The sequence below is a fragment of the Symsagittifera roscoffensis genome, chromosome 10, assembly GCF_963678635.1.
Source record: "Symsagittifera roscoffensis chromosome 10, txSymRosc1.1, whole genome shotgun sequence".
In the NCBI taxonomy this organism is placed as follows: Eukaryota; Metazoa; Xenacoelomorpha; order Acoela; family Convolutidae; genus Symsagittifera; species Symsagittifera roscoffensis.
Window position 1 is genome coordinate 19,049,098 of NC_087071.1, and position 20,357 is coordinate 19,069,454.

The window sequence follows — 20,357 nt, forward strand, 5'->3', positions numbered from 1 at the left end:
TGAGCTAGATGGTTGCTCGGAATGTTTCCTAAACACTCTGATCTAAGTCTTCTTGAGCGGTGTGCTGGACAGAAAAATTAAAACGTTGCAACCATAGCGCAAGAGGATTTAAATTTAATACTTAAGATGACAGAAAAATTATAGCCATGTTTTAACTGACAGAAAGCGCAATGATTCAGAGCGATCAATGAGCTCAACGCTTAATAAAATCTTCAGAATTAAGACTGTTTTAGAATTTTTCAGTCAATATCAAATTAACGCTTCAAGTTTTTTAAACTGAAATTTTCACCATCCGAATTGCATCATAAAATAGCTTGAAATATTTCAGTTTCATAGCTGGAATAGCTTGCTGAAAAAAAACTAACTTTCGCGAACTGATTTAGTTTTTGAAATAACTTAAAGTAATTCAAGATTTCATAGATTGATTACAAAAACATAAATATTTGCGAACCGATCCAGTCTCTGAAAATACTTGAATTATTTCAAAGCTTGAATAGCTAGCTTAGAACAACTTGAACATTATAACGACCCGATTCAGCCTATGAGAGAGTTTGATATGTCAAAATTTCATAGTTTGAACTGATTGCCAACGAAAAATTTTTCTTTTTCGAACCGACTCGGTCTGTGAAATAGCTTGAAAAATTGAAGTTTTTTCGCTTGAAAAGCTTGCTTGAAAGAACTGTTCTTAAATTGACTCGCTCTGTGAAACAATTTGAAATATTTCAAAAGTCAATGATTGAATAGCATCCATAGAAAACGTAGTTTTTTACTAACCTAATCTGCTTTTGGGAATATTTTTATAATTTCATTGGTTGAATAACTGGCTGAGAAAGACTAAAAATTTTGCAAAATGTTTTGCTCCATGAAAAAATTTTCAGTTTTTGAGGAAGTTTTATCGCTAGAACTTGAAATTTTTTTCTCTTCAATAAACAAAACAGAATATTGGAAGGTTCATCGCTAGAATAGCTCCCTCAGAAATTTTTTTTTGCATCACGATTTGGTCCATTAAACAACCTTTTTTCTAAGTTCCCTTATTTTAATATCTTCAATTGAAAATTTTATTATTTTTTTGCCATCTAATTTGCTTCATGAAATAACGTGTAGTTTTTTAAAGTTTGATTGCTTGAATTGAAAACTTGATTTGTTTGTGAACTAAATTTTACATATTTCAAAGTTTTATCGTTCAACTAGCTGGCAAAGAAGAACTGAAAACTTTTTTGAAATGATTCGCTCTATAGAAAAATTTCTTATGTTTATGTTTGCTTGAGTATTTGCATAGAAAAAGTTAATTTTTCGAAAAAGATTCAGTATAAGAAACAACTTGAATGAATTCAAATTTTTATCGCCTGGATAGCTGCTATAGAAAACCTATACTTTTCACCCTAAGATGACCTTCATGAAATAACCAAGATTTTAAAATTTATGTAGCTTCCTTAGAAAACGCTTGAAAGTTTTGCGACCCCATTTGGTCCAAAACAACTTATATGCTTTCAAGATTTCATAGCTTTTATGGCTTGCTTAGGAAAAACTAATTTTAACGAACTCGTTAGGCGTTGGAAATATATCAATTTTTCATTGTTTAAGTTGCTCCAAATGAAAAACTTAAGTTTTTGCATTGGATTCCCTTCATAAAATAACTTAACATGTTTCAAAGATTCGTAGTTTGATTAGCTTGTCTACAAAAACCTTAATTATTCTGGAACCGATTCAGTCTGTGAAATAACTTTGCATTATTCAATGTTTTGTGTCTTGAATGGCTGCAATAGAGAAATTCGAACTTTTCCACCATCCAATTCTCTGCAAGAAATCACTTGTCTGATAATTTGAAAATTCGAAATTTGAAAATATTTATTTTTGAGAATTTTTGCCAAAACTTATATGTTTAATGCTTTCAGTATATCATTCGTGTAAAAAACTCTTATTCAAGTCAGATCGCATCCAATGCATTGTAAATGCGAGACGATCAAACCTGTGGTGGTGTTAGTTTGAGTAAGCCATGGTTTTTGTCGCTTGTGTTTGATCAAAATGAAAATTGTATGATTAGTATTGTTGGTTAACCCGGAGAGTCATATTTGACCGCTCTGGGTCACTTCGTTTTTACAGGGTCTCTATAGCAATCTAATTCTTAAGATTGGGGTCTACCCAATCACCCCAGCCCCTCTCCCCTCCATAATGATGAAAAACAGAAAGAATATCCAGCGCATTGAATCAACTTGCAATACAGCAGAAAAAATTCAAATTGAGCAACAAATAAAATGCAACTGCTCTCAGTTTTTTTTAAAGATTTATGATGAGAAAACGGCAAAAGTTGGGGCACATCTTGCATACCAACATCTCTCTTTTCCGTAAAACCGAGAAATCCAAATTTTTACCAAGTTTCTTTTTTTTATTTGAGGAATTATAACAAAATAACCCTCACCTGTTTATAAGTTGGTCTATTTTGAATTAAAAAGTTCAGATTGGTTGGTAATGATTTTTGAACAAGGTTTCGATAGATTGTCCTTACATAAGGAATTCAAGAAGAAGCCTGCTTCTTTGCAATCCCGAATTTATCCCCTAACAAAATGTTTATAATACAGTTCCATCCATTAGTTCTATGAAAAAAATGCTGATTATAAGAATTTCATTTATTTGCTTGACAAGCGTGTTTCTCCATGCAAAATTTTCCAATCTGAGCAAAAATGAACTTTTTTCATGCTGCCAATTTGTTCGTAGTCGCTAAACCAGTCTTACAAAAAAAATTCTCCAAAATTTTTTTTTTGCGAGCAAAACATTCAAGTTTTTGCTTATAACGTTGTCCACGCACAGTCTTTATGCATAACAAATCTAGGATCCATTGAAAGTTTTATGTGATGGCAGAGTTTGTATTTTTCAGTTTAAATAAATTTAACCTAATTTAAACCGAAAGTCGATTTTCAATGTCTGAGTTTTTCAGAACTGAGACTTGATAACCATTTAAAAAAATAACTTTTATTAAGATTTTTGAGTGAATTTCAAATTTTACCTTACTAGGCTTCTAGCAATACGTCTTCAAATCTGCGATTCAGCGTCGTTTATCTTGTTGCTTTTCTTATTTGTGATGGAAAAAATGCTTGACCTGTGATTTTCATCCAATGTTTTTTTCGGTGGAATTGTATGAATTTGTATGCTAATCATTTTTTCCATAAAATGGAAATGTTTGATAAGCATTTTTTTCAAACCGGGAAATATGCTTAGACTGTTGCTTTTGATTCTGAGAAGGTTGGATTTAATCCAGAACTCTATAATTGATTTTCCTGAAGAACAGCAAATGACACTTGAAGACTAGCAATGCCACCAGGCAGTTTTTCGAAATCTTTTTCTTTTCTCTTACCTGATTTTTGGAATGGACTTAACATCTTTGAAGTAAACGCGGGTGTAAATTTAATTTGAAAGAAAAGTAAGATAATCGCTCATCCAATTCGCTGATGGTAAAAAAAAAGAATTTTGGACCATCCAATTCACTGAAGGCAGTTTGCTGGTATTTTTTTGTCATATAATGCTAAGAACTATAGAAAAAAAAACAACATATTTTCTTTGCGGAAATGAACAATTTGACATTTAAAGACAGCAGGAAATAAGATGATTTGGAGCAAAGATACGAAGATAGATAAATAGTGTAATCACATGAAAAATGTAATCAAAGTCCGGAAACAAAAATGATTACTAATTGATCGAGCCTATCGACGTGGTTCCTTGAATTGACTTTTATACCTCACTTTTTTCGACAAAAATTAGAGAACTACTTGTATAAAAATAATAAGGTTTCAAGTTTCGATAACCACGCTCATAAAGATGTAAATTACCTAGACTGCAAAGTCATGTTTCTCCGATAACTTTTTATCTGAAAACAATGCAAGCATGAAGAAAGTTTTGAATAAACAGTTTTTTGTTGCTGATTAAATAGCCAAAAAAAATTAACAGTAAGAATTGAAAATTTTTTTATTTGTATAACATTTTGATGCAGTTTAGCTTTTGCCTGGTGCTTGGGATTTTTAAATTTTTAACTGCCAGAAAGTGCATCTAGGTCAATTTCGAGCGAAGTAATCTGCGTTTTTGTCCGAAATTTGCAGTTTTGAAGTTCTAAACGATCAGTGTCCAATAAAACTATTTTGCAGTAAATATGCAAATCGTGCTAATTGCTGAATATAAAATGAGGAGTAAGTTTTTAAAATCTTTCCCTGCTTAACATATAGAAACGGTGTAAATCAGAATTTTTAGTAAGTACACATTTTTATTTTCTTCTTTTTTCCTCACAAGAGTACAAAAAAAAAGATAAAGGGACCGGGGAAAATTCAATTATGGAGCCAATTTTTCCTTGAGCCTTGTTTGTGGCGTAGTTAAAACGTATAAGCGTTCCAATTTTCATTCACAATAAAGACATTAGTGTACATTGGTGTATCTATTGGTATGTACGAATAAAAATTCGTTAAGCGTGACTACCAATATCAATAAGAAAAACACCTTCCTTACCTAGACTGCGAAATTGAATCGTTCTTTGAATTGTTCTTTGAAGTCTTTTTCTTTCAAAGTAATTGATTTTCTGTAGTTATTTGCTGGGCCACAAAATTTTGAAGGATTCTTTATTATTACAAACCAAAATGAGATCAATCTTCAGTTTTTTATAGTGTTGATTAAAAAAAAATTGAGACTGTTTTAATTTTCAAATAATTTTTCCTTATTTTTCCTTTGTTTTTTTTCAGGATAATTAGTACCAAGGTTCAGCTATTAGCCCAAATAGCGGATAAAATATGGACTAAAAGCAAATCTAATCGGCGCTTAAAAAGTTTAAACTACTCTTTTTGCAAGCACAAGATGGCGCCTACCTTCAGAGATAAATTTCCATACCTTTGTTGTATTGTAAAACTTGAAACAAATTTTTTTTTCGTTTTTTTTCCAATTAAAAAAAACTGTCACAAATTAGGCTCACATACCAACAGAATACTACAGCTCTATAGTAAGTTTACCATTTTTTAAGTATAACATTTTCAAAAATTTGCTAAATGAAAACGCCTTGTGATTTCTTTTGATCAATAACTCATCCAGCGAGATAATTTCGTGTTTTCAATGAGCGGATAGGTAACAGTGATATAATGTGTGACCTAATTGAGTCACGATCCAATTAGAGTTAAAATGGTCCTTGAAGTACCATAAAGCGCAGTTGGAAACCCGAAAAATTTTTTCTAAATCAAATTGGATAAAAATTTGACTTAAAATGAGAACAGTTTTTTTTTTCAGCAGATTTTCAACGTTTTATTTTTCAAGCTGTATAATCTTTCTTGTATTTTGAAGAAGTCTTTATATTGCTTTGTCTGAACAAAAATGAAAACTAACACAAACAGACAAAGAAAAAATTATCTTTCAAATTTTCTCACGAGCTTGAAACATAAATGAAAGGAAACAATTTTACTTCTAATATTTCACTTCTTTTTCAGGTGGTAAACAACTTCATACGTGAATTCTTTAACTGTTCACTTCAAATTAGGCGAATGGAATTTTACGAAGATGTGAGGATGGGAAATTTGCGAGGGCGGAACTAGCAAAGCATAAAATAGAGATATTGATGTGGAGTTTACATAGTATGAAAAGACTGTACACAAATTCAACATGTAGCTTGACCTAATAAGTATAAAATGTGACGAGCATGTAATTATATAGAAACAAGACTGCTCGTATCAGGGCGAAGCCCTGAATGATCAGACTGCATTTTAAGGTTTATTGAGCAGCAGTAATACATAGAAAAAAATTAAATGAAATAAATTAAAATGCAAAAAAAATTTTCTACAATTTGAAATTTTTTATGAAAATCATCCCCCCACGCCAAATAAAGTACAAAAAGATAGATTTCGTTCCTTGTAACAAATCAATTATGGCAATTAAGCTTCGTTCAACCAATTTGGAACGATTTATAAGACGGATTAAATCTCGCTTACGCGTTAATAGCGCGAATTATATCGCGCGTTAATTGTCCCAAATTGGTCAAAATGGGCAAATTGGCAATCTTTAAACCCTCATAACTTTACGAAAAATGATCACAGGTGAAATATCTTTTCAAATTTAAGCTCAGGACAACAATACTTTTTGAATGATATAAAAAATTCCGTCAAAAATGGCTAGTTAAAAAGTCGAAATTAGTCTGAAGAAAAAAAAACCCACCCCGAGCACAAATATTCCGTTACTTTCGTATCAAAAATCGGAACAAAAAAGAATGAGGTTGGCATTGTAGCCCGCACCGAAGTTTCATGGATAATTATCGATTATAATGGATTTTCGTTGACTAAAATGTTGTCAATATAATCGATTATCATGTCAAAATTAGACCACATAATGGATTTTTAATCGATTACAATCGATTATTTTGGAAAAATATAAATCCATTATAATCCATTATAATCGAATATAATGGATTTTTATTGACTTAAATGTTGTCAATATAATCGATTATCATGTCAAATTTAGACCACATAATGGATTTTTAATCGATTATAATCGATTATTTTGGAAAATTTAAATCCATTATAATCCATTATAATCGATTATAATCCATTTTTCTCAAGAATATAATCGATATTTTTTTCAACCCTAAACACAATATAATCGATTATAATGGATTTTCGTTGACTAAAATGTTGTCAATATAATCGATTATCATGTCAAAATTAGACCACATAATGGATTTTTAATCGATTATAATCGATTATTTTGGAAAAATATAAATCCATTATAATCCATTATAATCGAATATAATCCATTTTTCTCAAGAATATAATCGATTTTTTTTTCAACCCTAAACACAATATAATCGATTATAATCCATTTTTTTTTTTTCAAAAAATGGTAAATGGTTTCAACAAACAAAAAAGTCTTTTTAAAAGTTTTACAGGATGCATAATTCAATCCCCCCAGTGAAGTAGAATTCAAATCTTATGAATTTAACCAGTCTTCTTTGTTCGCGAAAACCATTTACCATAAGAGGCTGCCGGCTTCGACCATAAAATTCAAGTAATAATTTCTGAAATAACTATGAGTGACCATTCTGGAAATGGTATCATAACCAAGAATTCCGTCCAAGAGTAATTCAATCAAGAATTAACGTTGAATTATCAAGAAAATTCGAAGATTCCAGGGTATAAAAATATAAATTATACGAATTACTCATATTTTGTCTTGTTTGAAGCTAACTCCGTATTTAAAAGTCAATTTGAGGTCGCACAATATTAAAACTTTTTTTCGAAAATTTGAAAAAAAAACTAGTCAAAAAAAAATTATGAAAATATATTGAATAGAATTTAGTTTATTCCATACTAAGCAACTGACCTTGATAACAATTTTCCTGAAAATGTAAAAGAAGAAATTCGCAATTATAACCGAATATAATCGATTATAATCGATTAAAAATGGATTATTTTGCTTTAAAAACAAGTTTCATTTTCTTCCAAAAAAAATAGATTATAATCGATTATAATCGATTATATTCGGATTATATTGCTTAGAAAAATAGTATCATTATAATCCATTTTTAATCAATTATAATCGATTATTTTTGTAATTTTATTAAGACTGTCAACAAAAATCCAATATAATCGATTATTATCCATGAAACTTCGGTGCGGGAGCATATGTGTCGTATAGCAAAAACACTATTTTAATGATGATTTTTATCGATGTTTATCGATAATTATGATAAATATTTTTTATCTAATTTTGATGAGTTCATGTTTCGTTTAACCCAAAAACATTTCTCTTTGGAACATACGAAACTAGCTTAAGGTTGGATATTTTGTCTCAGAATTCTCTCACTTTTGGATTGCTTGATTATCTATATATAAAACAATTCGGCCCCCCAGAAAAACACCCACGAGTAGCCTTTTGAGAAATAGATTAAAAGTCTATCAAATGAAATTAGATTAAGGTTTACTGATTGAAATGTTGTTATGTTCCGTTTTGCTCCCCTTAAACACAAAATTTTTCTGATGTAAAATGGACGGAAAAATTAATCGTAAATTGATTCTGAATGACAACAGAAAAAATTGATTGAAATTTAACACAAATTTTTTTCCCGTAAATATCAAGTTGGAGAAATTACTTGTATATTGACTCTCAATAATAACAAAAAAATATATTTTCTATTGATTAAACAATTCACTGCAACCACCAGGCAACTTTGAAAAACGTGGGGCTCGACATGAGAGTTTAAAATTCACTCAAAAAGTGACCGAGGTGAAATCTTGATTGCACTGTCCGACGGTTTGGTTTCTACTATTAAAATCTCGCCTAGTACCGCCATTGCTCTAAAAAAACATTTAAAGCCCATCAAAATGAAGATTTCAACTATTTATTATCAAGAAGTATTTGAAAGACAACTGTAAGCGCTTCATTTAATGAAAATTCCGATTCCAATAGCGGGTGTTCAGCAGACAGCCATATCTACAACCGCTAAAGGCTCTTTTTTAAGTCCCCCCCACACACACACACATTTGAACTTCAAGTTTGAGAACTATTTTTACGTCGTGATATAGCAAAAAAATTGCATGGTGAACAAACTTTTGTGAACATAACTTTTCTTCATAGTTTAGATAACATCGTACTTTTGACCATTTGAACATATAAATACAGTACTATTAAAACAGAAAGTTTGAAACGTTGGAGGGGGGATTGACGCGGAAAAGAACGTCGCTACAGATTAAAGCTGAAATTTCATCAAAATTACTTTACAATTGAATCACAACAGTCTCAATATGTTGTAATGCTACTTAAAAAACTCATTTTCGGATTGGTGAAAGGGTAATATTATTTTCGACTTGCTGATTTTTCGGCTGGTTGTTTGCCTAACTCCGCTTACAATCGTTTACTAAGTGAACACTGATATTGTTCTGGGTTATAACCTATAAATTTTTCGAACAAAGAAGGTTAAAAGAAAGGCTAACAAATCGGGCTACTTACAAAGAAAATGGTCCATTTCTGAGAACTGCAATCTTTTATGAAAGTTTTTTTTCAATTCTGGCTTCATTCTCTCCAATTCAACTAGTGATATTTTGTTTGCTGAAATGCTGCATCTGCGATGAGATAAACACATAACTCAAGTTTTTTTTTTTTTATGAATGTCCACTATACGCTATTTTAAGTACAAATTTATATAATTGACAATTAGCAAAGTAATAAGTAGTCCAAATAGCATGTTTTAGCTCAATTTGGAAGAATTTCTAAGACGGATTACATCTCCGGTTAGGAAGATAGCCTGAAACATAATGTTTCAATTTAATTGGATTGGCAAACATTTTTATCACCATTAACTTCCTCATATGACCATAAGATAAAATTTTGCTGAAATTTGAGCTCAGCACAACATTACCTTTTAAATGATTGTCTCTTTTACACTCACCCTGCTTTTTTCTCTTTTATTAGTTGTTAGGCGTGTTATTTTATCTAAGTGCGAAACGATGAAATTTATGAACGAAATTGCCCGTATCAAGTCAAAGCCCTGATTGTTCCGACTACCTTCTAAAATCTCTGTAAAAAAACTTGTTTACTAAAATTGGTCAAAATGTTCAAAAATGAAATAATTATTTTTCACATAAAAAACTATAATAAAAACATACCTCAATTCATTTTGCAACAATTTATAGGACGGATTAATGCCCAGCATACGCGTTAGTTTGGCACATTTTAAACCCCAATAACCCAAAAAAATCAAAGGTGGAAAACTTTAATTTATTTTAACTGAAGACAACAATGACTATTAAAGGCACTTCAGAAAAAGCTGGCTTAAAACAGAAACTGACTAAGAAAAAAACCAGCCCGAGCAAAAATGTGCAATAATTTTCTTTTGTTTCTGTAGAAAAAAAAACAACCTCAAGCACATTTAGTACAAAAGTTTTCTTCAAAATTTGGTTTAGAAAAGTTTGAATGTTCCAAAACTATTAGGATTCTGACACCTAATGTCATCCTTCTTGACGAAAGAAATCTGTTCAGCTTGCCTTTTCAAAGAAAAAACTTTTAAAAACTTTGTAAAACTTTTATGTTTTAAAAACTTTTCCGCAAAAATAGAACTTTTTGCAAAAAATAAAAAGAACTAGAATTAAACTAGAATATTTCAAAAACTAAAATGAACCAAAACATAAAGTGGTGCAAACAGAACCGCATAAAAACCATTTTTATCAAAAAAAACTCGGGAGACAACAAGTGAAAGGTGACAGCATCTGTGGTAAAAGCAATAATTAGAATGGAAAAAGGAATGGCTCAAAAAATTAGAATTCAAAATCGGTTGAAAGTTTGTTCCAATTTTCTATTTTTTGTGCTCCGAGTGGTTTTTTTTCCAGAACTATTTCGACTTAAGTCAATGTATAGTTCAATTTAGCTATTAAAACCGTAACGGGTAAGCGGCTTTAAACCCGCCCATGAATTGTTCCGAAATAAAATATTGAATTGTTCCAAAATTTGAATTTTTCCAGCAATTAATTGTTCGAAATTAACAAGACATTTGGTCCTAATTTTAGTAAACTAAACGCTAAGAACATCGCTTGGTACTTGGCACATAAAAGTATTTGAAAAAAAAAATTGTTTTAAAATTTTATAAAAATTTTTCATTGAAGTTTAAAAAAAAACTTTTTTAAGAGGTTGAAAGGCAGTCGACACAAACAGAGCTTCGCCCTGATACGAGGAGTTTTGCTTGGCTTAACTTTACTGCTAATTGTACTCAAGTTTGTTTTTAGCACCACTATTCATTTTTGTTCTGTAGCAGTTTTTCTCGCTCCTTAGCCCTTATTTTCATCCAAAGTTTTGGCATAGAAATATGAATAAGTATGATCTCTTGAAACATTTTTGCGCCTCAGAAGGAGATCAGATTTTTGTTATTCGTTTTTTTGGTCTACCAGCACCGAGCGCCCACGGATCATACTCGTTCAAATTGTCAATTTGTAGTCCACATCTGCAAAATTACAAATTATTCAATTATAATCCATTAAAATTGGGTTGTATTCCTATATTTTTCATGCCATCACAATCTATATCATTCAAATGAAATGAATTTTGAGTTTTTAGTTTTTGAGTTATAAAATTTTATTTTTTAATATTATATAGACTTTTTGCTTTAAACTTTTTCTACTTTTTTGTTTCGCAATGCATGGCAGTTATTTCTCAAAACCGCTGTTTGCCCAACCGAACCCCCTCACCTCAAGTTTTAAAATGAGAGAGGGTTAGTGGTTGAACAGGGAGGTAATGATTAGAACAATGGGGGATGGGAGTTTGGTTTAATGGTTGTTCGCATTGGTTGAACCCAAGGTTAACATTTAGCCTGTGGGTAAACTAATGAGTTTTACTTAATTGGTCGAACGCTGCCTCATCTAACTCTCCCTACCCTCCTAATTAATCCCCTCTACCCACGAAAAACTTAGGAAGGGGGGGGGGTAAACTGGGAAACGGAGGCAATGGTGTGGTATGAAAACTGGGGGGAGGGGTAGAAAACTGAGGATAGGGGATTAGGAGGTAGATATAGGGATGTGGTCGGTTAAACCTAGTTGAAATTTACTTTTTTTTTGCTCTTTTACCTAGGAGAGACATGGCATACAAATTCAATGATGGAATATAGTAATTTCAAAATTGAATTTTTTAAATTATTTATCTCACAAAAGTAACCAATTTCGAAGCCAAAAAATAATATATGTGATTGATGATAATGGATCATAATGGACTTTTTCTCCAAAAAAACTCAATTATAATGAGATTTTAATCAATTTTGTGGTACGATTTTTACATCATTGATGGAGTAAAATGAAGTAATTTTGTCTCGAAACGTATTGTACTTTTTTGAAGATCATGGTTGCTCGGTGCCGCCAAGTCATTGAAGCCATCAAAAATTATGATTTATTTACTAAAATCTATATCATTGTTTAGCGATTATATCATAAAAACTGAAAAAATTACAATTTGAAAAAACACACCAGATTTCAAATTTAAGTAGTCATAAAAGATCCAAACAACCTCTTCTTTTTTACCGCGTGCTATACAGTATCAATAAAATTTGCAATAAAATTCTTTTCTCCGAATAACCCATTATATTTCTCAAAAATATAGGATTTTTTTTAGCTTTTCCGCTATATATAAAAACGTCAAAGTAAAAACAGTTTTTTAATCATGGGTTTTTATCTGCTGCATTCTGTAGATCTCCCTACTTAAATGAAGATTCCAAAATTTTGTGCATGGTGTCGCTTTTTCTCCAGACGAATTTCGATATTTTAATTAACAGTTTTTTGCGGATTTCCTAAAAGTCATACAAAAGATGATTGTTGCTTTGTGCTCAAATTTACCCGAACTGTCAATACTCTGTACTGTGATTTTTTTTTCATATTTTGGTTAACCGATTTGTCTGGTTGTTTTCTTTCATTAGTTTTTTTTCGTGTCTCACTCTCGCTGCTTTTTTGTGAAAAACAGTGAGATTTTCATGCTATCTACGTCATTTTAAATATGGCTGTTTTCAATATATATTGGGTTCCTTTGTCAAAATATCTGCAGCAAATTGATTGGATTTTAAATTAAATTTCCGATTGTTAAAGAAAAGGAACCATAATTGTAATTATGCTAAGGTTTTTTTTCTGTCAAACTTTGGCGGTCAAAAGTTGCTGAACTTATTTTAACGGTATTGACTCACTATGTTCAATTTTAATCTAACTATGAAAAAAAACTTTTTAATCTGATTTGTACTGTTAAGTTTTGGGGGTTTGAAATATGCGAACTTGGCCATGCTTTGGTTTAGGAAGGATTTGCTGATTTTTTTCCGATGCGAATTGGTCTTACTTATTCTATACACGAATCAAATTTGACACCTAGATTTTCATAGCATCAGCCTAAAATTCAAAATTTGTCATTGTTTCTGTAATCATAAACTATGGGAGACAAGAGTTTGTGAAATCTCGAGTTTAGCATTATCGCGTAGCAGAATATCGAAATATTTTGTTTTCACTAAAAAAATAGTCAGACAAACAAATGAGCTTTAGATGGGTCGATAATTAATTTTATCTTTTTTTCATAGGCAGTTTTTTTGAAGATTCAAAATTTTCATTGTATAAAACGCGACCGAAAAAACCACTGTGAAAATCAATGTTTTTTTCACCTTCGCACAATTCAAAATTTCTGTTTTATAATTGACTTACGTGTTTTTATGCTTAACGCATAACGCTACGATGTATTGTACAGGAAACAAACGATGTATTTTAAAATTGAAAATCAAAGGTGGGGGAGTGGAAAGAAATAAAATCCTTCCTAGATTTCGAACCCCTCCTAGAATTACAAAAAAAACTATAATTTCTCTTTTTTCTATTAATAATCGGTTTTGACTTCGTTTATTGGGCCTGCTGGATGTGATATGCGTTGCGATATCAGTTGAAAACAAGTTGTAATTCAATACTGTATTTTTACTATTGAATTTAGGTTTTCTTATTATTTTGTTTTGTTGTTGTACTGAGAGTTAGATCAATGTTACGAACTCTGATCTCTCGCTTAATCTCAGTGTCATCACTCACGTATGACCTTGAGCATACCATACAGTAATGATTAAGCACCAAAGGTTAGCTGTACATACGTATATAAATACTGCTACTGCAGTAGCGGTATGACACACCCCCCTCGGTGGAAGAAATAAATTATACAACATAAGTAGGATAATTTATTCAAAAAGAGTTCAATATACTCAGTTCAAAGAAAGTCTCTTGGTTAATTGACGATTTTAGATTATGGACTTTTCAGTTTTCTTCCAGCTCTATTTCCCAACTCGGATTCCAATCAACTCCCTCGTCTAGTGTAGCGTATCCGAATTTTCGCATGAACAGATGTTTTTCGAGTCGTCGCACTTTTGATTCCATTGTCTTGTCGTTTCGATCTTTGAAATCTCTCAGTTGATTTCTGTATTCTTTAAGTGCCTCCTTTAAAAGACCTCCCCCTGTGAGATTTTCTGATATTTCTTTAATTGAGTGCTTTATCGGATCTCCGAATCGTCTAGGTTCTTTGTTTTTTCGTTTGTCTGGAGCTTCGTCTAATACCTGACTCTTCCGTACTTGATTTGTCCGAAAATCCTTGTGGTGGATCAAAATGTGTGTCCAGTTCCGAACTTTGTTGTGGATTTCCTCGAATTTCGTCCGCAACTCGCTGTACTCCTCTTTTTAACAATTGGTCCGCGTACTTCTCCCATTCGGACGGTGCTAAATTGCGATTGTGAAATGTGTCGACTATGTCTTCTAAAGGAGTGTGAGAGTCAACGTATTTCAGTTTCGGCCGCTGTTTAGCTTTTGGCGTAGAACTGTACTGAATTTTGGTGTCTACTCTTTCCGGCTTAGATGTCGATTGCTCCTGTTCCAGGTTGGCTGCAGTCGCAGATTGGCTTGTCCCCTGTTGCTGCTTGTTTCGGCCTTTCTTTTACTTTCCGCTCTTCTCCGGCTTGTTTGTGTTATTTTCCCCTATAGTTGATTTTGGGCCCGCCAAATTGGGTTTTGCTCTTTTGACTGCCAGATTCAGACCTCCCCCGGCTTCTGTGTCCTTAGAAGTAACTATTGTTTGGCTTTTCTGAAAACGCTCTGTGGGATTCATTGCATTTGCGATTTCCATTTCTCCTTGAAGTTCGTCTTCTGATCCCAGCTCCTCGAGTAATTCTGGAGAACTGATTCTCTTAAACTTTTTTGTAGGTTCCAACGATGGACTTTTACTCGTGCTTCGCTGATTTTCTTGTGTCAGTACCGTTTTCGATTGTGCTATATCCGATTTCCTATAAATCGAACCGGCCGATGTCTTAATTGTTGAGTCCGTTTCTGAAGCGATTTTCCCTTTTAGTGGTCTGGTTAAGGCTTGTCCGCTTTTCCTTAGTGGGTCCTTTCGGATTATTGCCTTGGGTGGTGATTTACATTGATTTTCTACTTTGTCCTCCACAAATCCTTTCTCCCAAGAGTAGATCATTTCCTTTCGAAGGTCGGGATTGAGTAGCCCTGTCTCGTCCACTAATTTCCTGATATCGTTTTTAGCCGCGTTCCTTCTTTCGTTGTTCCAACGGGCGTTCGCCTCCAACAATTCCTTTAGAGCTTTGGCCCTTTCTTTGATATATGATCTCAAGAACTTTACTGTGCATTTTCCACTTGTAGATTTCGTAACCTTCACTGATGGAAATTTTGAGAATCGATCTATAGCTACTAAAAGGTAGATTTTTTTTCCTTTTTGATTTCCTATAGGCCCCGCGTAGTCTAATTGTACCTCCTGTCCCGGCTGCGTGAGCAGTGGCAGTGGTTTTGACGAATTTTTCGAAATAAGGTATTTTACATTCTTACCATATCTGGTACAGCTACGGCACTCCTCTGCCAAATTCACGATGTCCTTATTCATATGAGGCCACCACAGATATTGCGCTGCTCCCAACATAGCCTCCTGGCCTGGATGCCCTCGATGTATTCGTTTCAGGACAGCTTGTCTTAGTTGTACTGGAACTGCTAGCCGGTTATTCACCAAGATGCAGTCGTCCTGAACTGCCATCTGTGACCACAACGGATTTGTATAAGGTCCCATCAATTCAAATCCTTGTTTGTCCCCTCTTTCGATCACTCGTCTGAGGCGGGTCCATCCACGTGTCTTCTGTGGTCAATTCTGCTAGTAAACTTTTGTCGAACAGTTTTGCTAGATTGTCCAAGGTCTCTACTTGTTGCTGTTTTTGCAGTTTCGTTTTTCCCAGTCCCTTTGGCGGTTCTATTAAGCACACTTCCTCTTCACTCTCCGCCTCTTCTGTGGTTGTCAGGTCCATCTCTATTACTTGCACCTCACTGAGTTTCCGTTCCGCCGATGCGATCGGTTTAGTCACTGCTGAACTTGATTTGTGTTCCGAGCTGTCCCTGACTTCTTGGGTGTGTGCCACCAGTTCTCTATTTTCCTGAACATTGTCTTCTCCGCCTATTAGCTACCAGAATGAGAGTAGTCTTTGATCCGCTTCTCTTTGTTGATCCGGTTCCAGCTGCCATTTCACCCGTGATGCATGTTGTGTTTCACTGTCGGAGCTATCTCTGTTTTTCCGGCCGCCTCGAATTATTTTTTTTGTACGCTGAACTGTCTCTGTGATCTCCTCCTCTTCCGAAAGTTCATTTGTGTTGGATAGTGAGCGGTTCCACTTTGGGTCCATTAGACTCTCCTCGCGCTCCTCATTCCGCCATTCTTGTGGTGAGCTCGACCACGTGTCGTATGATCTGTTTCCGTTTCCTGACATCTCGATCCTTGAGTCTGTTTTTTTTAAATTTCCGGTACTGGTTGTTTTATGATTTTGAATTTATTTAAAACTGACTGTTTGTTGGGTTGATTTGACAAAAAAGTGATTTGCTTATGTTGAACTGTTGTGTTTTGCTGTTTTTGCAGTCGTGAAAACTGTTTTCTCTCTTTCCGGTCGAGCTTTGTTCGGTTTTGACCGTTTTGGTTGCTATAGCAACCATTACTTGATGACTGTTTCTTAGAATTCCTTCTAGAACATTCTAGAACGTTTTCGTTCCGGTTGAGCGACCCAATTTCTTTAAGCCTACTGTTCCAGCAGTCGAACGCTTCATGAAAGGAGTTTATTGTCGCTACTACAAATTTTTCGTCTAATTCTGATTCGGGCCAGGGATCATTGAAGGGATCACGCGATAACTATGCCCATGTCCCTCCCCGGAATGTGAACTATTTTGAACTGATATGGCAGTAACCGGTCAACCCACCGGGTGAAACGTGATTGGTAGGTCTTGTTTGATTTGTTGACATCCAATGCTGTTGTAAGCGCTTTATGGTCAGTTGTAATGATAAATGTTGTCCCCAGGAGGTAGTGTTTATATCTATCTACTGCCCAAACAACTGCCAATAACTCCAATTCATTTGTTGAATATTTTTTCTCTTGGGCATTTAGGTATCGGGATGCGAATGAAATTGGGACCCACGGGCCTTCATCATTTTGTTGTTCTAAAGTAGCCCCTAACCCATCATGGCTAGCATCGCATTTAACTCGTGTTTCTCGAGTCGCATCGTAATAATGTACTTTTGTTATACCTGCCACAGCTTCTTTTATAGCATTAAACACTACGGTGTGTTCCTCCCCCCACTCAAATTTTTTCACCGGGAGTTTCATGTTTTTTAACTTTTTCTTTTGATTCTCTTCTTTTAGAAGTGGTCTTAGTTTTTCAGTCAGACTTGCTGCGTTAGGTATAAATTTATCTAAGTGATTTATGCTTCGCAGGAATGACCTTAGCTGTTTAAGCGATTTCGGCGGGTTTAAATTTACTACTGTTCCATTTTAGTGATTTTTGGTCTAACTCCTGCCTCTGAGAGATGATGACCCAACCAATTCACTTCTTAATTGAAAAATTCGCATTTTGATAGTTTCAACGCCAAATTTTCCGCATCCAATTTTTTTAATACTGCTTCTACCAAATTTGCATGTTCAATTTCACTTCCCTTTGACACAATAAGTATGTCATCCAGAAAACAGAACGTGTTTTTAGCGTGGTTGATGGTTCTGTCCATAGCCTTTTGAAATTCAGCTGGCATATCTGCTAAACCGTAGAACCCTGTCAAGGATCTGTAGGTTCCAGTTGCTTTTCCACCAACAATGTTGAAGTTGCATTGTCTAGCTGTATCTGCAGCCAATTTTAATTGACTGTACGCATATTTCAAATCTAACACCGAAAAATATAGTGTACCCTTTTTGTTTTCAGTATATAGCGTACCCTCCGAAAAATATAGAGTACCCCATCAATGAGTTCATCTACATTTGGCATTTGGTATTTGTTTTTGAACAATTGTCTATTGATTGGTTTTGCATCCATTGCCAATTTTATTGAGTCGTCCTTCTTTACTGTTATCACAATCGGAGCGATAAAGCAATCACTTGTACATTTATCAATTTTTGGTTATATGACTTTCTGTCAACAACTTCTCGATTTCTTTTTCGAATTTATCTTGTATGTGAATTGGGATTCTTCTCCCCTTTTCTTGGATCGGACATAATGGATATTTAAATTTTGAACTGACAATGTGATTTTTCGAAATGCCTTGTCTTTCAAATAGGTTTTTAAATTGAGTGAAAAATTTTTCTTTCCAACCTTCTGACTGCTCGCACATGAGCACGTCAAACCTGGTGATTTCCTTGGGCGCTGGTTTTTGTGTAGTTACTATTCCCACTTGTCCTTGCAAATCTAGTCCCATGATACATCTAGTTTTTCGTTCTGATACCAGAAAGGTGGCGCCCTTTACCTCCCAGCCCACTGGTCTCAGATTGGTTTTTAGAGCTCCCAGTATACTGATCGGTTGTTTGTTGTAGTCCACCAATTTGGTTTGTAAATTCAGTTTATCGGACGGTATAAATCTTACTTTGTTTGATTTTTCCATAATTTCCTTTGTTGTCGCCCAGTTGAGAAATGAAACTGGACTTCCAGTGTCCACTGTTAATTGAATTATCTGGTTATTTATTCGTACCATGGCCTTTAGTGATTTTACACGATTCAATGTTGGATCGCGAATCGAATCTATTTTCTGAACTCGCACCATTTTTCCATTTGGTTTGTTCCTCATTTCGTTGATTCGGTCTATCACATATTTTGAAACTCTTTCGTTTTCCGGTTGATAGGTTTGTATCGACATAACTTCAATTCGCTACATGACCCAACACCTTCACTTAACTGATCGCATTCCTCTACCGATCCTTCCGAGTCTTCCGCAACTCCACTTACTTGTTGGGATCTGCACATTTTAGCGAAATGATTGGGTTTGCCACAGTATTTACAGGTTTTCCCCATCGCTGGACAATTTTTTAGGTGTCCCTGTTCAAACGTCCTTCCACATCTATTACATGGTTTTGTTTTCGTGTTTTGGTTCTTGTTATTGTTTTGTCTTTTATTCGGTTCCCTTCTATTTGGAGTTTTGTTTGTCCCCGCCAAATTTCCAACTGCCATTACAGGTTCTTGTTTTATTCTCACACCCGAGATGTAATTGTTACTTGATCCCCCTGTAGCCGCAGCATTAGTCTTTTGAAACGCCATTGTGGTTAACTTGCTATGTTCGAATTTCATAGCCCTTTTCAGAACCTCCTCCGGGTCTAGAGTCTCGAATGTCAACGTGTCCTGCAAGGTCATGTTTTTCATTTTTGAAATGAACAGGTCTCGGACTATTTCATTTTCCAATGCTCCCAGTTCTGATCGGGCTGCTTGTGCAGTTAGCGCTGCGTGAAATGATTCCAGAGATTCTCCCGATTCTTGCATTCTCGTAAATAACTTGTATCTTTCGTATGTTACACATTTTACCTTTTGAAACGAGACTTCTGCCAAATCTGTTATTTCCTTGAACGTCATTTTCAGCATGCGGGTTCTTTTGTAGGAATCTTTTCTCATCTTCATTCTCCCCGTCTCTGGGTGTTTCAGGGCGTGGTGGTGGTTCCTCTAATATGTGTTTTGGTTCTTCCAAAATAATCTCTGGGTTCACATTTTCTTTAACCGTAACCGCCATGAGAAATTGTTCGAACCAGATTTTGAATTGCCACGGAGGGTCTAGATTCGCTGACGCCCAAAATACCGGAATTCCCATGTCCGTTCTGTTATCTTGAGCTGCGAACATACGTATATAAATACGTATAGGTTAGCTGTACATACGTATATAAATACTGCTACTGCAGTAGCGGTATGACACTGGACTATGAATTTATTGACCAAAATCGGTCAAAACATAAACTAAAAACTTCGACGCGGGAAATCTTCAAGTGCGTCCGATTTTTTTTGAAATCTATGTAAATCTACTGCTCTTCTCAGTTGAACCAAACTGATTGATTTACTGAGGAGAAAAACAGTAAAACAAAAAGGGCACAAAACGGGTAAAAGTAGGTAAATGATTTCTATTTTAATTTTAGAGTTAATTTCCATACGCAGTTGCATCGTTTATCAAGAAACAAATCAAAATTTTTCTTGAACTGAGGGCATTAACAGTTCAACTAAGAGAAATTGTTTTAAGCAATGAAATTGAGATCATTGAGCGTTAAAAAATTCTTCCATTTTTGCTATCAAACTACAGAACGTTTTTGTAATAATCATCATTGAAAAGTTTGTTTTAAGAAAAGGAAAAGTTGAACAAAAAAGAGTGCACTGACAACCGTTTTACTACCAGATAACTTGTACCATCAAAAATAAATTGATGTGAGCTCGACTTAAATTAAAGGCTATTAGTTTTTGACTGGGATTCGAAAAATACAATCACACAAGAACACAATGACACAAAGATATTCAATTGTTGGCGCCATACTTAGTGCTCCCCAAAGTGAGGCTAATTGTTGAAAAAAAAACGGAACAATGTTGAGTTTTATGAAACTT

The 20,357-nt window shown here is 34.1% G+C and overlaps 1 protein-coding gene across 1 annotated transcript in view; it reads right to left on the bottom strand.

The window, feature by feature from the left end:
- Window positions 1-3,701, bottom strand: part of LOC134855096 (small conductance calcium-activated potassium channel protein 2-like) — a 112,283-nt gene extending 108,582 nt beyond the window's left edge. Inside the window, exon 1 of the mRNA XM_063871480.1 lies at window positions 3,353-3,701. Within this exon, the coding sequence (XP_063727550.1) occupies window positions 3,353-3,377 (25 nt within the window). The 5' untranslated portion in view covers window positions 3,378-3,701. The remainder of the gene's footprint in view (window positions 1-3,352) is intronic.
- Between the last annotated feature and the right edge of the window lie 16,656 nt (window positions 3,702-20,357).